The sequence below is a fragment of the Marmota monax genome, unplaced genomic scaffold, assembly GCF_021218885.2.
Source record: "Marmota monax isolate L192 unplaced genomic scaffold, Marmota_monax_Labrador192_F-V1.1 WCK01_AAM20220418_F8-fsc00038, whole genome shotgun sequence".
NCBI lineage: Eukaryota > Metazoa > Chordata > Mammalia > Rodentia > Sciuridae > Marmota > Marmota monax.
The window spans coordinates 11,831,114-11,845,804 of NW_026692498.1; the positions used below are offsets into that span (position 1 = coordinate 11,831,114).

At 36.4% G+C, this 14,691-nt stretch overlaps 1 protein-coding gene across 10 annotated transcripts in view; it reads right to left on the bottom strand.

The window, feature by feature from the left end:
- Ms4a13 (membrane spanning 4-domains A13) overlaps positions 1-14,691 on the bottom strand; it is a 63,691-nt gene that overhangs the window by 13,096 nt on the left and 35,904 nt on the right. For 8 of the 10 annotated variants that reach the window (XM_046445650.2, XM_046445647.2, XM_058579587.1 and 5 more), the window contains 2 exons: positions 6,399-6,542; positions 1,400-1,456 (listed from right to left, as the gene is read on the bottom strand). In XM_046445650.2, coding sequence (XP_046301606.1) covers positions 1,400-1,456; positions 6,399-6,542 — 201 coding nt within the window. The remainder of the gene's footprint in view (positions 1-1,399; positions 1,457-6,398; positions 6,543-14,691) is intronic. The other 2 variants (XM_058579588.1, XM_046445649.2) reach the window with 1 other exon arrangement.

The window sequence follows — 14,691 nt, forward strand, 5'->3', positions numbered from 1 at the left end:
AATCCACAGATGCTAACATAGAGATTGGATCCATGTGTACTGTCTAATGACTGGGACTTAAAGGGCCAGCTTGTTGCTGCACCAAGGCTCAGGGCCTATCAGGCCTATCTGATGCTGGGACCAGTCTGGAAGCTAGGAATGCTGAATTTATTGTGGCTTTGGCATGACCATGGAGACACAGTCTGAGATTACAGGGTCCTATCTGGAGCTAGGGCAGGGTACTGCCTAGAAGTCTGGTGCTTCAGGGGTTATCCTGATATGGAGGGTCCTAGAGCCTGTATACATAAGGACTAGAAGGGAGGCTGGGCCCACGAGTGTTGAAGTAGACCTGAGGGCTGGGATCCTAGGGTTCAGCTCGGTGCTGGATTAATTTGGAGACTGGAGCAAGCACAGAGTTAGAACCAACTGGAGTGTGGGTTCCCTGAGGTCATTCTGGCAGTCAGGTAGCCTGGGGGTTGAGTCCACTGGACGCGTATGGAGCCCTAGGTTACAGCATTTGGCCTAGCACCAGGGGCTTCTGGAGGCTCAGTGTTTGAGTTCTGGCTTACTCTTGGGCTGTGGGTGCCTTCTGCATGAAGTATTTCTCCTCAAACTCTGCCTCTTGGGTTGTGGAAGAGGTGATACACATAATATAAAAATGTCCTTCCTACCCTCTTCAGTGTTTCTTTTCTTATTTCTGTATACACCCAGGTGCTATAATCTCTCACCTGTCTTTCTTAGCTTTTGTGAAGGTAGTTTTCTGTGTGAATAGTTGTTCAAATTGGTGCTTCTTTGGGAAGATGAGCACTGGTAAGTCCTATTCCATCATGTTGCTAATATTCCTCTCTCTATTCTTTTACTTTCAACTCATTTGAAAGAAAAAAGAAAAGATAGTAACATACACTAGGTCATTTCAAGATATCCAAATTTACATGTCTCAACTCACAACTCTTTTTTTTTTGCAGTGCTAGGGATCAAACTAGGGTCTTACACATGCTTGGCAAGCACTCTACCACTGAGCTGTACATGACTAGCCCACAATTGACATTTTAATTTGCATTAATCTTTCATATATAAGCTGAAGTTATTAACTTCCTGAATTATTCCAAATTATTGTTTAACTTATTAAGTTCCTAAATTATCCTGACTGAATGCATTCTGATTTATTTTCAAAAATAGCAAATACAACAAAGATTTCAGTAACTGGAATGTATCCGGTGTGTGTATGTGTGTGTGTGTGTGTGTGCATGTGAGTAAATGAAAATGCAATAGGAACTTACATTTCTTATATTTTAAATATATGTCCCCCCCAATTTTTGAGTATGTTTGAAGTGACCCAGAGACAATGCTGCCTCCTCACCTGACTTTTCTTGTATTGACTATTAAATTCTCTGAAGTTGCTGCAAGAATTCTGACTTACCAAGAATTTTGAACGCTTCTTCTCCACCACTACTGCAAAAGTTCCTGAGAAGACGAACTGGAAACAAAGACCACATTTGTCAATACCTAATCATCATGTTCACAAATAAACTTAAAGAGTAAGAGAATTCTGGAATGCTGTAACATGTGGGATTTCACCTTGATTCTTTGGTGGGACCCTTGATAAAATCATCTAGGAAATAATTCAAGGGTTTTCTGTTCACAAAGATGGGGAGGGCCATGAAGTCTCTGGTCACTAGTGTAACTCACATACTGGAAATGGAATCAAGAGGTACTCTGAAAAGATTTTTGGGAAAAGGAGTATCAATCTTTAATTAATTATTGTTGATCATAATTTCCTGAGTATAAAAAGTGAATCACAATAAAATATGTCAATTAATGAATTGACTATTAGATGATATTATATCTTGGGCAGTCATACGCAAGTGCTTTAAATACAATGTTAAAATACTTTACAGGTAGAAAGAGTCAATCAGAAAACGTTCAAGCTCTAGTTTACACATTTAAATAAATGACATAAAATAAAATTTAGGTACATTGGTAATCTAAATGTAAAAAGTAAAATAATTAAGCTTCTAGAAAGCAATGTAGAAATGTCTACCTAAGCTTAGTATGGAAAAGATTTATTCAATTATATACAATAATTGTTATCATAAAGAAAAAAATATATTAGACTAAATTAAAATTAAGAACTTATTACCTATAGATAGGGAATAGGGGTGGGAGGAAAAGGGAGGGAGAAAGGGAATAGCATGGATGGTGAAAGGAGACCCTCATCATTATACAAAACACATGTATGAAGATGTGAGTTTGGTGTCAACATACCTTATATACAATCAGAGATATGATAAATTGTGGTATAAAGGTGTATTAAGAATTGTAATGCAAAAAAATAATAAGAGCTCATGTATAATGGCATAATCTGGAGCGAAAATACTTTATATACAGAGTTACAAAAAATGGTGTTGTGAATAGATAATTATGATGGTAATGCATTCCACTATTGTCATGTATGTAAGAAATTAAAAAAATAAATTAAAAACAGAACTTATTTGAATTGAAAGACACCTTCAAAGGAGAGAAAAGACTCATTCAACCGTGCTGTAGCCAACAGATTGGAATGGTGTCAGCCACCTAGTGTAAAGTTTGAAAAGATGTTGGTAAAATAGAAAGGGAACAGAGCTTGCATCTAGAATATATAAGACACTGTAGTAACCAGTGTGAAAATAGAGACAACCCAATAGAAACAGCGTATAAGCTTCTTAACAAAAAGGTACTTAACCAAAAAGTATGTCAAAATAGGCAACAAACAAAAGAAAAAATACTTTCATCAATCAGCAAAGCAAAGTAAAACTACAAATTAGAAGAATTGACCAGGATGCCTAAACTTAAGAAGACTAACAGTACAAAGTTCTGCTAAGGATATGGAACAATGGTAATTCTCTTGATATGCTATTAGGGATACCAATTTGTAGAACTACTTGGGAAACTTCAGCATATACACTAAAGTTGAGTATGTGAATAACCTAAGATCTTATAATTCCATTTTTGCATATATGTCTAAAAGATATATCTCTATATGTGCAACTAAAGACATGTGCCTGGAGTACTGTAGTATCCCAAACTAGAAGCCAATCAAATGTCCATCCATTAGATTAAATAAATTATAGCAGATTAATAAAATAGGATATTAATACCAAAGGTAAACCTTATAGTAATTGGGGCACATGGCAGCAGGAGGTTCGCTCCAAAAGGCTTGTGTAGCTCTGCCTCTATGGCTTTTCTGGTTGCAGTACACTTTGCCTCTCTTGGTTTGTCTCTGATTGATTCCTGTTTCTCTCCTCAGCAGACATTCCATAGTACTGGAACTGCTTAATCTCAGAGGTCTCCACCTTAGCATCGCAACACTTTACCGTGTCTCCCAGGTTTCCTTTGAAATTTCAGTGGAAGCCTCCATAACCCCCCAACTCCAGCATCCTGCATTCCTGGGGAACCAGCACCAAAGTCTGCTGCCATCTCGAGTAATAGTCGAGCCTCTTGGGACTGCAGCTGCAGCAATCTCTGAGTGCATGGGTAGCTAAGCCAGGTGAAAAAACTTCCTAGAACCCCTTATGTAAACAGGTACTCCAAATGTCTCTTCTTAAAATTTTTCCTTTCATACCCTTGAACTTGAGATGGGTGTGGGTGTGGGAGATGTTTTTCTTTAGTTCCAGTTTTCCTAACAATTTTTCTGGCCAAACTGCAAGGTTTTCAAATCTTTCTGCTCCCGATTATCAAAATAAACTTGGCAAAAAGGTGCCAGCAATACAATGTCACTGCCTAAAAGTTATGCTACCCAGAAATTTCTTCTGCCAGATTATTTAGTACATCACCTTTAAATTTAGCATCACAGAAAGTCTCAGGACATGGAGACAACTTCTTAACCAGAATGTCACACAAATGTTCTGTATTCCAATTCCCAATAGTCCTTTCCTCTGAAACCTCTTGAGCCCAGTCTTTACTGTCAACAGTCCTATCAGTGTTCTGGTCTTTCGAATTTCCACTAGAATAGCCCATTTAAGTCTATTTACAACATTCTAAAGCTTTTCCACCTTGCATTGCTAAACTTTCCAAAATTCCTCCCACAGATTCAAAAAAAGCTCCAAAAACTTCTGAACCACATGGTCAGGTTAGTCACAGCAACAACCTCACTCTAAATTTTGTTTTAGTCAGCTTTTCCATTGCTGTGACCAAATGACCTGACAAGAACAATTTTAGAGGAGTTGAAGTTTATTTGGTGCTCATGGTTTCAGTGGTCTCTGTCCATTGACAGCTGACTCCATTGCTCTCAGTCCAAGGTGAGGCAGAACATGAGAGTGGAATGGTGTGGAGGAGGAAAGCAGATCGGGGCTTGACACCAGGAAACAGTTCCTCTTACCATGGACAAAATATAAACTCCAAAGGTGAGTCCTAAACACTCACCTCCTCAAGTCACACCCTACCTGCCTACAATTATTACCCAGTTAACTGATTAACAAGTGGATTACTGCACTGATAAGGTTAAGGCTCTCATAACCCAATCATTTTACTTTGAACATCCTTGTATTGTCTCATACACAGGATTTGGGGGTATATCTCACATATAAACCATGATACTTCTATAAGTTTAAACCAAAATCCTGGTACTATCCTTAACTTCTTTCACACTCCACACTCGACCTATCAGGATGTTCAATTGCTCCAACCCAACAGACATCTAAGTGTTACTTTTACCAACTTTGTTGCTACAAAGCTTGTTTGAATCTCCTATGAATTTTTGCAATGCCTATCTGAAGGATCTCCATGATAGCCTCCTTTCTTCAACATAGCAAACAAAACTTATCCTTTAAAAATTTGAGTTGTATTATTTAACTATATTCATAGAACACATAGTAACTCCAATTTATTACAGTAAATAACTAATCCCTTACAATGGCCAATAGACCCTGGTATTATCAGGCCCTTCATTAATTTTCTGATCTCTTCTTTATTATTTTCTCTTGATCACTTGGCTTCTACAATACTGACCTCCCTTTCCTAGGAATACTTCAGGAACAGCCATCGAAGACTTTTTCCTGACTATTTCCTCTCCTGGAAATAGTCTCCACATATCCATGTGGACAGAATCGTTAATTTTTCAAATCTTCATTCAAACCTCACTTTGATAGTTTAAATAATTGGCTACAATTCTTTACTTTCAAGTAATAGCAACATATTTACATTTCTTGCCAGCTCTCATGGTTGCTGGACTCTGATTCCCTGCCCCTTAACGTACAACTTGGCCATTTTATCTGCTTTGGCTGGGATTTTAGTAGCCATAATCCAAGGGGAGGCATGAAATATTGTTGTATGATGAGTCAATGAATTAATAATAGCCACTTCCCCCCCCCCTTAGGTAAATTTAACTCAATTATATCTCCAGTAAGTTTCCAGTAGATAAAATATCTACATGTGATAAGATTGTCCAGTGGAACAAAGGAATCATACATCTAGTTGGAATAGGTCTTACACCAGTCAGAGGCTGTGTATCTTTTAGTGCCTCATAAGTTAGCCTCAGAGTCCTACTTCAACCTAATTTAACCTAATTTTAAACAAAAAGCTGTATCCCTTTTTCACTTTCCCAGAAATTCCACTCTTCTTTTTTTCCTTCTATAGTCTTATCATATTCTAATGTACTAACCCCTGTTAGGAAAAAAATGGTTCAAGTCATGTATAACTAAAAAAACAATTAAAAAATAAGCCTATGGTTTTCTACTCTCATAAAAAAATAATTGATACCATTGTTTTATTTTTTGATTCATCTTAAGCAGAACAGTGACTGATAGTAGTAGGTCCTCAACAAACACTGGTCAAATAACCAAACTTCAAATGTACTATTATTATCATGAGTTTCACTCAGTATTTTGTAGAGGATAATAACACATCACATATCATGATATCCTTCTTTCAGGATCTCCTTATTTAATGACAATGGCACATCATTCATTATTCTATCATACAAAACAAAATTACACTCTCTCTGTTCAATTCTGTAAAGTTCTTTTTGGACCAACAGAAAACAAAGATTTCACTTTTCTTCCTACTCAAGATCTATTTGTTACATTATTTCATCAGAAATGTTTTCTCAGCTTACTTGCCTCACTAGGAAAATATATACCATATGGGTGACTAACCATTTTCTGTCTTCCCCAAATGCCTCTTGTGCACCTTACCATTGCATCTAATATAAAAGTGGCCTTTTAAAAAAATCTACTCTTATTTGAAAGCCTATCAATGACAAGAATCTAAGCTTTTTATATTGATGTAGTCTTTTTCAACTGGATGTAAGAATGAATTTCTTGAGAATAGGGATTTTGTGTTTTTAATTTTCTATCTCTGGCACACTGCTTATCTCAGAAGCAGTCAACAAATGTAATGAATAAATTAATGATTAACTATCAGGGATTAAATTATTTACTCACAGACAAAGATGACCAAAATGGATATCCTGATATCAGTGTTAAAGGCAGGTATCCTTTTCCAAATGTCAGAGTTTGTGTTAAGAACACATACAGCCAGATTATTCCCAGGTTGTTATGAATCACACCAGTCATTATTTGTATGGCCTGGAAAAAACCACCATCCTTAATCACTTACTATTTCAGTTCAACATTGGAAAGAAACACACATCAAGAAACTGTGGGGGTGAAGAAGAAATATGATGACCTCACAGAATGCTCATATCTTACCTATTATACAACATCAGAATGCAGAGGTTGCACTTGATGTTGTATGTATGGTTGTGTGCCATTCTCTCAGTGTGTATTTGTATGACCTGCCATAATCGATAACTCTCCTATCAATACAAAGGTATCCCTCATGCCGCACCTTCTTGTCACTCTCCCCCCAACTCCTGGTAGTTACTAATATGTTTTCCAGATCTATAACTTCTATCGTTTAGAGAATGTCACATAGTGGAAACATTCAGTAAGTGCTTTTGGGACTTGCTTTTTTTCATTTAGCATAACACCTTTGAGATCCATCAAGTTGTTGTGTGTATTGACGTAGTCCATTCCTTTTTTATTTCTGAGTAGTATTCCATGGGGGTGAAGACTGTAGTTTGTTCAACTATTCACCTGTTGAACAGCATTGGAGTTCCCAGTTCTGGTGCTATTATAAATTAAAATGTTATGAATAGTTATGTGTAAGTAAGTTGCTGTGCACACATCAGTTGTCAGTTTTCCGGGAGAAATGCCAAGGGATGTGTTTGCTGGCTTTAATGGCAAGTATGTGTTTGGTATTCAGAAAGACTATTTTCCAGAGTGGCTGTACCATATGTGTATTCTCACCATCAATGTTAAGATATATCTAATTTTTTTATATTGTCTCCAGAATTTGACATTGTCACTATTTTTTTAGTTGTTTTTAATAGACAGGTAGTGATAGCTTTTCATGGTCTGTTTTCATTTCTTTGGTGGATAATGATTTTTCTATGTGCTCATTTGCCATCTTTATATCTTCCTCAATGAAATGTCTCTTTATATCTTTTGCTGACTTTAAAATAGGATCATTTGTAATATTTTCTACTGTTTTGAGAGTCAAAAAACGTATTCTGGATATAAATCTTTTGCCAGATATATAGTTTGCAAGTATTTTCTCACAGAACTGTAGCTTGTCACTTCATTTTCCAAGAAACAGTCTTTCACAAAACACAGTATTTTAATTGTGATGAAGTTTTATTTACTGATTTTTTTCTTTGATGCATTGATTATACGTTTGCTGTCATATCTGGAAGTTTTCATTGTGTTCTAGTTACCAAATATTTTCTCCTTCACTTCCTTCTAAGTGTCATAGCTTTATATTTTATGAGGTGGGAGTCAGGCTGAGTTGTTTTTGTTTGTTTTTAACTGATGACTTTTCCAACACCATTTGTTGAGGGAACTATGTTTCTTCCATTGAATTAGCTTTATCAAAACCCAGTTGGTTGTACTTCTGTAGTCTATTTCTGGATTGTGTGTTCTGTTCCATTCATTAATGCTTTTCTTGCTAGAACACCATCACACAGTCTCAATTTTAAATCAAGCAGTGTGATTCTTCCCACGTTATTCTTGATTTTAAAAACAATAAAATCAATAGTTGAACAATAGAAGTAATGATAATTTTGGCAAAGATGTTGGGGAAAGAGACATTTATGCATTGTTGGTAGGACTGCAAATTAGTACAACCACCCTGGAAGACAGTATGGAGATTCCTTAAATGACAAGGAATAGAACACCATATGACCCTGCTACCCTACTCCTTGGGGTATACAAAAGAACTCAAATCCTCATACTGTAGAGATACAGGCACATCAATGTTTATAGCAGCACAATTCACAACACCCAGTTACGGAACCAGTTTAGGTGCCTGTCAATAGACAAATGGATAAGTTAAATGAGGTACATATATCCAATGGAGTTCCACTCGGCCATAAAGAATGAAATTATGACATTTGATGGTAAATCGATAGAACTGAAAAACAATATGCTAAGTGAAATAAGCCAGACTCAAAAATTCAAGGGTCAACTATTTTCTCTCATATGTGGATGCTAGAAGGAAAAAAAGAAGGGATCTCACAAAAATTGATTGGAGATCAATAGAGTAGAATGAGGGACCATGAGGTAGGAAAGAGGAGAGGAAAAGGGGAAGAATTGGGTAATGAAATTAACCAAATTATACTATATGCATGTATGAATATATCACAATTAATTCCACTTTCATAGATGACTCTAATACAACAATTTAAAACCAAATAAGTAAATAAAAGGAAAGCAGCAGAGCAGAGGAAGGAGGAGGAAAAGGAAGGAGATGTACTGGAGATTGCAATGGAGAAAACTATGCTATAGGCCTTTAAGAATATGTCAAAATGAACTCCACTGTTATGTATAACTGTAATGCATTAATATATAAAAAATTATTTGTCTTAGTTTCTCTCCCTTTCCATATACATTTTAAATAATCTTATTTATACTTCTACAAAAGATATTACTGGGATTTTGAAAGGAATTTTGCCAAATATATATATGTTCATTTGGGGAGAATAAACATCTTAATATGTTGAATTCTGTAATCTACAATCATGTCTTTCAATTCTTTCATCAGTATTTGGTTTGTTGGATTTTTAAGTATTTTAATTTTTTGAGTATAGTATTGCATCTTAAATTTTGGGTTCCATATGTTCATTGCAATTATACAGACACACAATTTATTGTTATATTGATCTCATATCCTGTGACTTTGCTCAACTCACTTCATAGTTTGAGGAGGCCCTCCCCCACTTTTAATTTTTTTGATTGTTGGGAATTTTCCTGAATCTTTAACCCTGTTGATTTGACTCCTAATATGAGTGGACAATGCTAAATCTCCCAGAAATAAGGGGATACCTGCTCGAGTGGATAGGGTTGACCAGGCGAACAGTGGCGGGTCTAGGGAAAACAGGGCTCTCATGACCATCATCCAGAGAGTTCAGTGGCCTGCACTTTATTCTAAATGCAGTACCCACAATTTGACCATCGCATTTAGGATTCTGCCATCAGTTTAGGGTTGAAATAATTTACAGTTGCAAAAGGAGATCTTCTACCCATTTCCAGACTCAGGGCATATTTTCTGAGGTTAGAGGCAGATTGGAATGGTGTGGGGTCATTTAAACATGGCTAATACGTCCCAAATTTCTGCTCTAACTTTCATCTAACATAGCACTTGTGTGTCAGGCTGCATGTGGAAAACAGAGATAGTACATAACCATCGTAGGGACACTTTCGTGAACTTTCCTACATTTGGGGAATTCATAGAAGTGGTTAAAGCTTCTTCCATTTTATGTTTAGAAATGGTAACATCACAGTCACTTTTTCACTCAAGTGGCATTGATATCTTACCCCCAGTATTCTCATTTCCTCTTTTACCAACAGATGACTTCGAGGCATTTTTTCACTATGATACAACAGAGAAACGAAAAGGTAAATGTTTCTTTTCTGAGGAAAATATGGAGACAAGTTAATATTATTTTCTTGGGTAAGATACACAAGAAATTTGAGAGGAAATATAATCCAATAGCTACTCATTTTCACTACTTTGTAGTCATATGAAAGGTATTTTTCATCACATCACCAATATTATTATTTTGACAAAATCCAATACTTATCTTTCAAAGATTCTTGCTCACTTATCAAATTCGACCATGCAGTCTTAGCAAATACTATATTGTGGCTGCCCAGATCACATCGACCCCTCTAGAAATTACCCATATCCCCACATTTACAGGATCAGAAAAACTGGACTTTGGGTCACTCTGGTTTGTTCTATTACTCAGTGTTGTTGCTTTTTAAGTTGAAGTCTAGTTCAGGAATGCCTGGCTGGAAGAATCCATATTGCACGCCTACACCAGCTTCAGAAGAGGCTGGAAAACAAAGTGCCACATACTGTACTTTTGAAAGGTGGGCTTTATAGGTTAGGGACCAATAAAAGAATATAGGGAAGACGTTCAATTGGAAAAATTATGACCCACATATTTCCATCTTTAACCTTTGTCATTCTCTATAATTCACACCAGTCCTTCCTCGCTTCCATACTTACTGTGGGCTGGGGATGTAGCTCAGAGGGAGAGAGTTTCCTAGTATACCCAAGAACTTGGGTTTAATCCCCAACACCACCAGGCTAAGGAAGGGAAGGAGTTATGGAGGGAGGAAGGTTGAGAGAGAGGGGGGCAGGCAGGGAGGGAGAAGGAGAGGAATTATTTCTTGATCCTAACTGACTGAGACAAAAGTGACTATCTAATTCAAGATGGGCCAGGATATACTTTTTCCCAGATTTTTGGGTGGTGGGGTTGGTTAAAAGTAAGAATTAGAAGCAGTGGTAAGGCCACGCTCTTTTGGGAGTGAGAATAATAAAGAGGAAAAGCAGAGATGGAGAAGGAGCAGAATTCCTTATGTCTCTGTGACTTTCAATTTTTTAGTTCCCATTTATTTTGGAAACCTGACTTCTTGCTCTTATACTAGGTAAACATACCTGTTCACATGTTATAATAAATAAATCTTAATTTTGATAAACTGAGCAATGATTTGATTTTTTTTTAACCAGAGGGTTGTTTGTTTGTATACTTTATTTCTTTTTTGTTTTTTAATGGCCTTCTCCCCTAGCTTCTCTCACATGGGTTTTAGGGTCCACTCGCCTCAATCTCCAATGTCTGGTGGCTATGTGTTTTTTCTTCAGCACTTATTTATAGCCATATCTAAAGACCTGTCTTCAAATTCTTCATTTACAAACTTTCCTTCTACTTATATAAACCATGAAGTCTCAAGGTTAAGTTGTCCTTGGGATGGCCTACTGGCACTTGAAAATGAGAAAACAGAAAAGTGTAGGGGAAAAAGTCAAACTGAGCACAAATCTTACCAGTTTTTAGGTGACCTTGTCTATTCATTTACTCTTTTCAAAGGTTCTTTTCTCAGCAGAAAACAAAGTCACAAACAAAAACACCCATAGGATTGTACTGAGGAGCAAACAACAGAAACCGGTGTACAACTGAAATCCAAGAACTCGTGTAGACAAAGCCTGCCTTCAGTGTGGTTCCAGCTGGATCCCTACACTGACTTGATCGCAGGGTTACAGGGGCGGGATCCTGCAGGAGCCGCTTTTACTTCCAGATATTCCATCTCAGGCAGTCCTGGAAGCAGCACCTGCGCGGTGGGCGCTGCTTCCTCCAGGGGCTCATGAACCTTCTTGAAGGTTCTGATGCCACGGTTGTGGCCAGGAGCGCAGTTGGGAGGGTCACTGCGGGAGAGACCCGCGCGCACGCATCGGCAGGGGTTTGAGACTGGGGGCTCTGTATCTTCACCAGGATGTGTTTCTAACAGCTATTCTAACTGGGGTGACATGGTATCTCATTTGGATTTGGATTCTCCTGATGACTAGTGATATTGAACTTCTTTTCATATACTTGTGGGCGTTTTTGAGAAATGTGTCTTCAAGTCATTTGCCTACTTTAAAAATTGATTTTATTGCTATTGTTAGATTGTGTAGATCCCTTCTGTATTCCAGATGTTAATCTTATGTTGGATGAATAGTTTGCAAATATTTTCTCCCGTCTTACAGGTGGTCTTGTCACTCTGCTGGTTTTTTCCTGTGCTGAGTATATTTTTGGTATTGTTGCCTGTATTTTGGGGATCTTATTTAAAAAAAAATATTGCATATACTAATGTCTCAAAGTGTTTCTCCTGTGTTTTCTGCTAGTAGTTTCACGTCTTGTGGTTAGATCTTTGATTCATTTTGAGTTGATTTTTTGTACCCGGTGAGAGATGGAGTCACTTTATTTTATGTATATAGATATTCAATTTTCCCAGCACCATTAATGGAAGAGGTTGTCCTTTATGTAATGTAGTTTTGGGTGTTAAAGTTCAGTTGGGTAATGTGTGCATTTATTTCAGGGTTCTCATTCTGTTCCATTGGTGTCAACTGTTATAGTAGCATGGGTTTTTTTGTACTTACTATAGCTTCATGGTATGTTTTGAGAGCAAGTATTTTGATTCCTCCAATTTTGTTCAAGATGGCTTTGGCTATTTGGAGTCTTTGGTAGTTCCATATAAGTTTTACTATTTTGATTTTTATTTCTATAAAGAATGTAGTTGGAATTTTGATGGAAATTGCATTGAATCTGGAAATCACTTTGGGGAGTATGGACTTGTTAGCAATGACAAGACAACAAGCAATGACAAGACAACAATATTTTGTCCGATTTGTCTGTGTCATTATTTTAGTAACTTTAGCTTTGTAGTAACTTTGGAATTCAGGAATTTTTGTGTGTTGATCTTGCAGAATTATTTTATTAGCTTTAGTAGCTAGCTTTCTTGTGGTTTCTTTTGGATTTTCTATTCAGAGAGAGTTTACCCATTCCTTTCCAATTTAGATACTTTTTTCTTTTTAAGTCTAATAACTCTTGTTAAAACTTGGAGTATAATGTTGAATATCACAGGTGAAAGGGCCATCCTTGTTATGTTCCGATATTTATGTCATTAATTTCAGCTCAATCATTATTATTTCTTTCCTTCCACTAGTTTTGGGATGGTTTTGCTCATTTTCCTGATTTCTTTCATGACCATTCATCATTCAGAATTGCGAGGATGTGCGCAAAAATGTACACTCATATATTGTTGGTAGGACTGCAAATTAGTACAACCATCCTGAAAAACAGCATGGAGATTCCTCAAAAAACTAGGAAACCATATCCAGCTGTACCTCTTGTTGGTATTTATCCAAAAGAACTAAAATCAGCATAATATAGTGATACAGGCACATCAGTGTTTATAGCAGCACCATTCATAAATACCAAGTTATGGAACCATCCCAGGTACACATTAACAGATGAATGGATTAAGAAAATATGGTATATACACAAAATGGAGTTTTACTCAACAATAAAGAAAAATGAAATTATGACATTTGCTGGTAAATGGATGGAACTGTAGAACATAATGCCATGTGAAATGAGCCCGATTCAGGAAATCAAGAGTCCAGTGTTTTCTCTCATGTGCAGAAGCTAAAGCAAAATAAGGGGAAAAAGTGCAGAGGGGGGTATCACCAAAAATAGAAGGGATATATTGGAGCAAAGGAAGGGGACCAAAGAGGAAGGGAGGAAGAACGGGAAAAGGGAGGAACCATGGAATGAAATTGACCAAATTATGCTACGTACATATGTCAAAATACCACAGTGATTTCACCTTTATGTATATCTTTATGTGTATAAAGCACTTTTTATAAAATAATAAATATATGGAAGGAAGCAGAGGAAGAGGATGGGGGAGGGAAGAAGGAAGGTAAAGAGAAAATACTAGGGACTGAAATGGAGCAAATTATATTTCATGCATCTGTGGTTATGCCAATATGAATCCCAATATTATGTGTAATTAAATGCACTAATAACATTTTTCTAAAAGCATATTTTTAAACTCCATGTGTTTGTATAGTTTCTGTAGTTTTTTTTCTGTTCATGTCTAATTTATTCTGTAATGATCTAATAAGACACAAGAAATTATTTCAATTTTTTTTGGTATTTCTATGACTTGTTTGCAGCCTAATGTATGATGTATTTTGGACGAAGTTCAGTAGGTAGCTGAAAAGTGTATGAAATTGCTATTGGGTTAAATATTCTTCAGATGTCTGTTAAATCCATTTGATCTAAAAATTATTTTAACTCTAATATCTTTGTTGGTTGTTTTTCTTGTTAGTATGACTTATTCATTAGTGAGAATGGTACACTGAAATCACCCACTCCTATGGTATTGGGGTCTATGTGTTCCTGTAAGTCAAGTATTGTTCATTTTATGAAATTGGATGCACTGGCATTTGGAGCATAAATATTTACCATCATGATATTTTCTTTAAAAAATTATTAGTTCTTTGTAGTTATGTCATTATGTAGTTATGTCATTTTGACATAAAAGCATGGAATAGAATTTGCTCTAATTCAGTCCGGAGCACTTCCCCTTTTCCTCTCTTTCTCTCTCTCTCTCTCACATTCCCTTACCTCTAATCTACTGACCTTTCTGCTATTTATTATTTATCTTTAAATTAGTGCCTTATGGATATATGTAAAAGTGAGATTACTGTGGTATATTCACATATGTACATAGGAAAGTTAGGTCAGATTTATTCCACACAATCATTACATATGCTTCTTGGATTGTTCCCTTAACCAATACCTAATGATCTTTGTCTCTTATGATAAATTTTGGCTTGAAGTCAGTT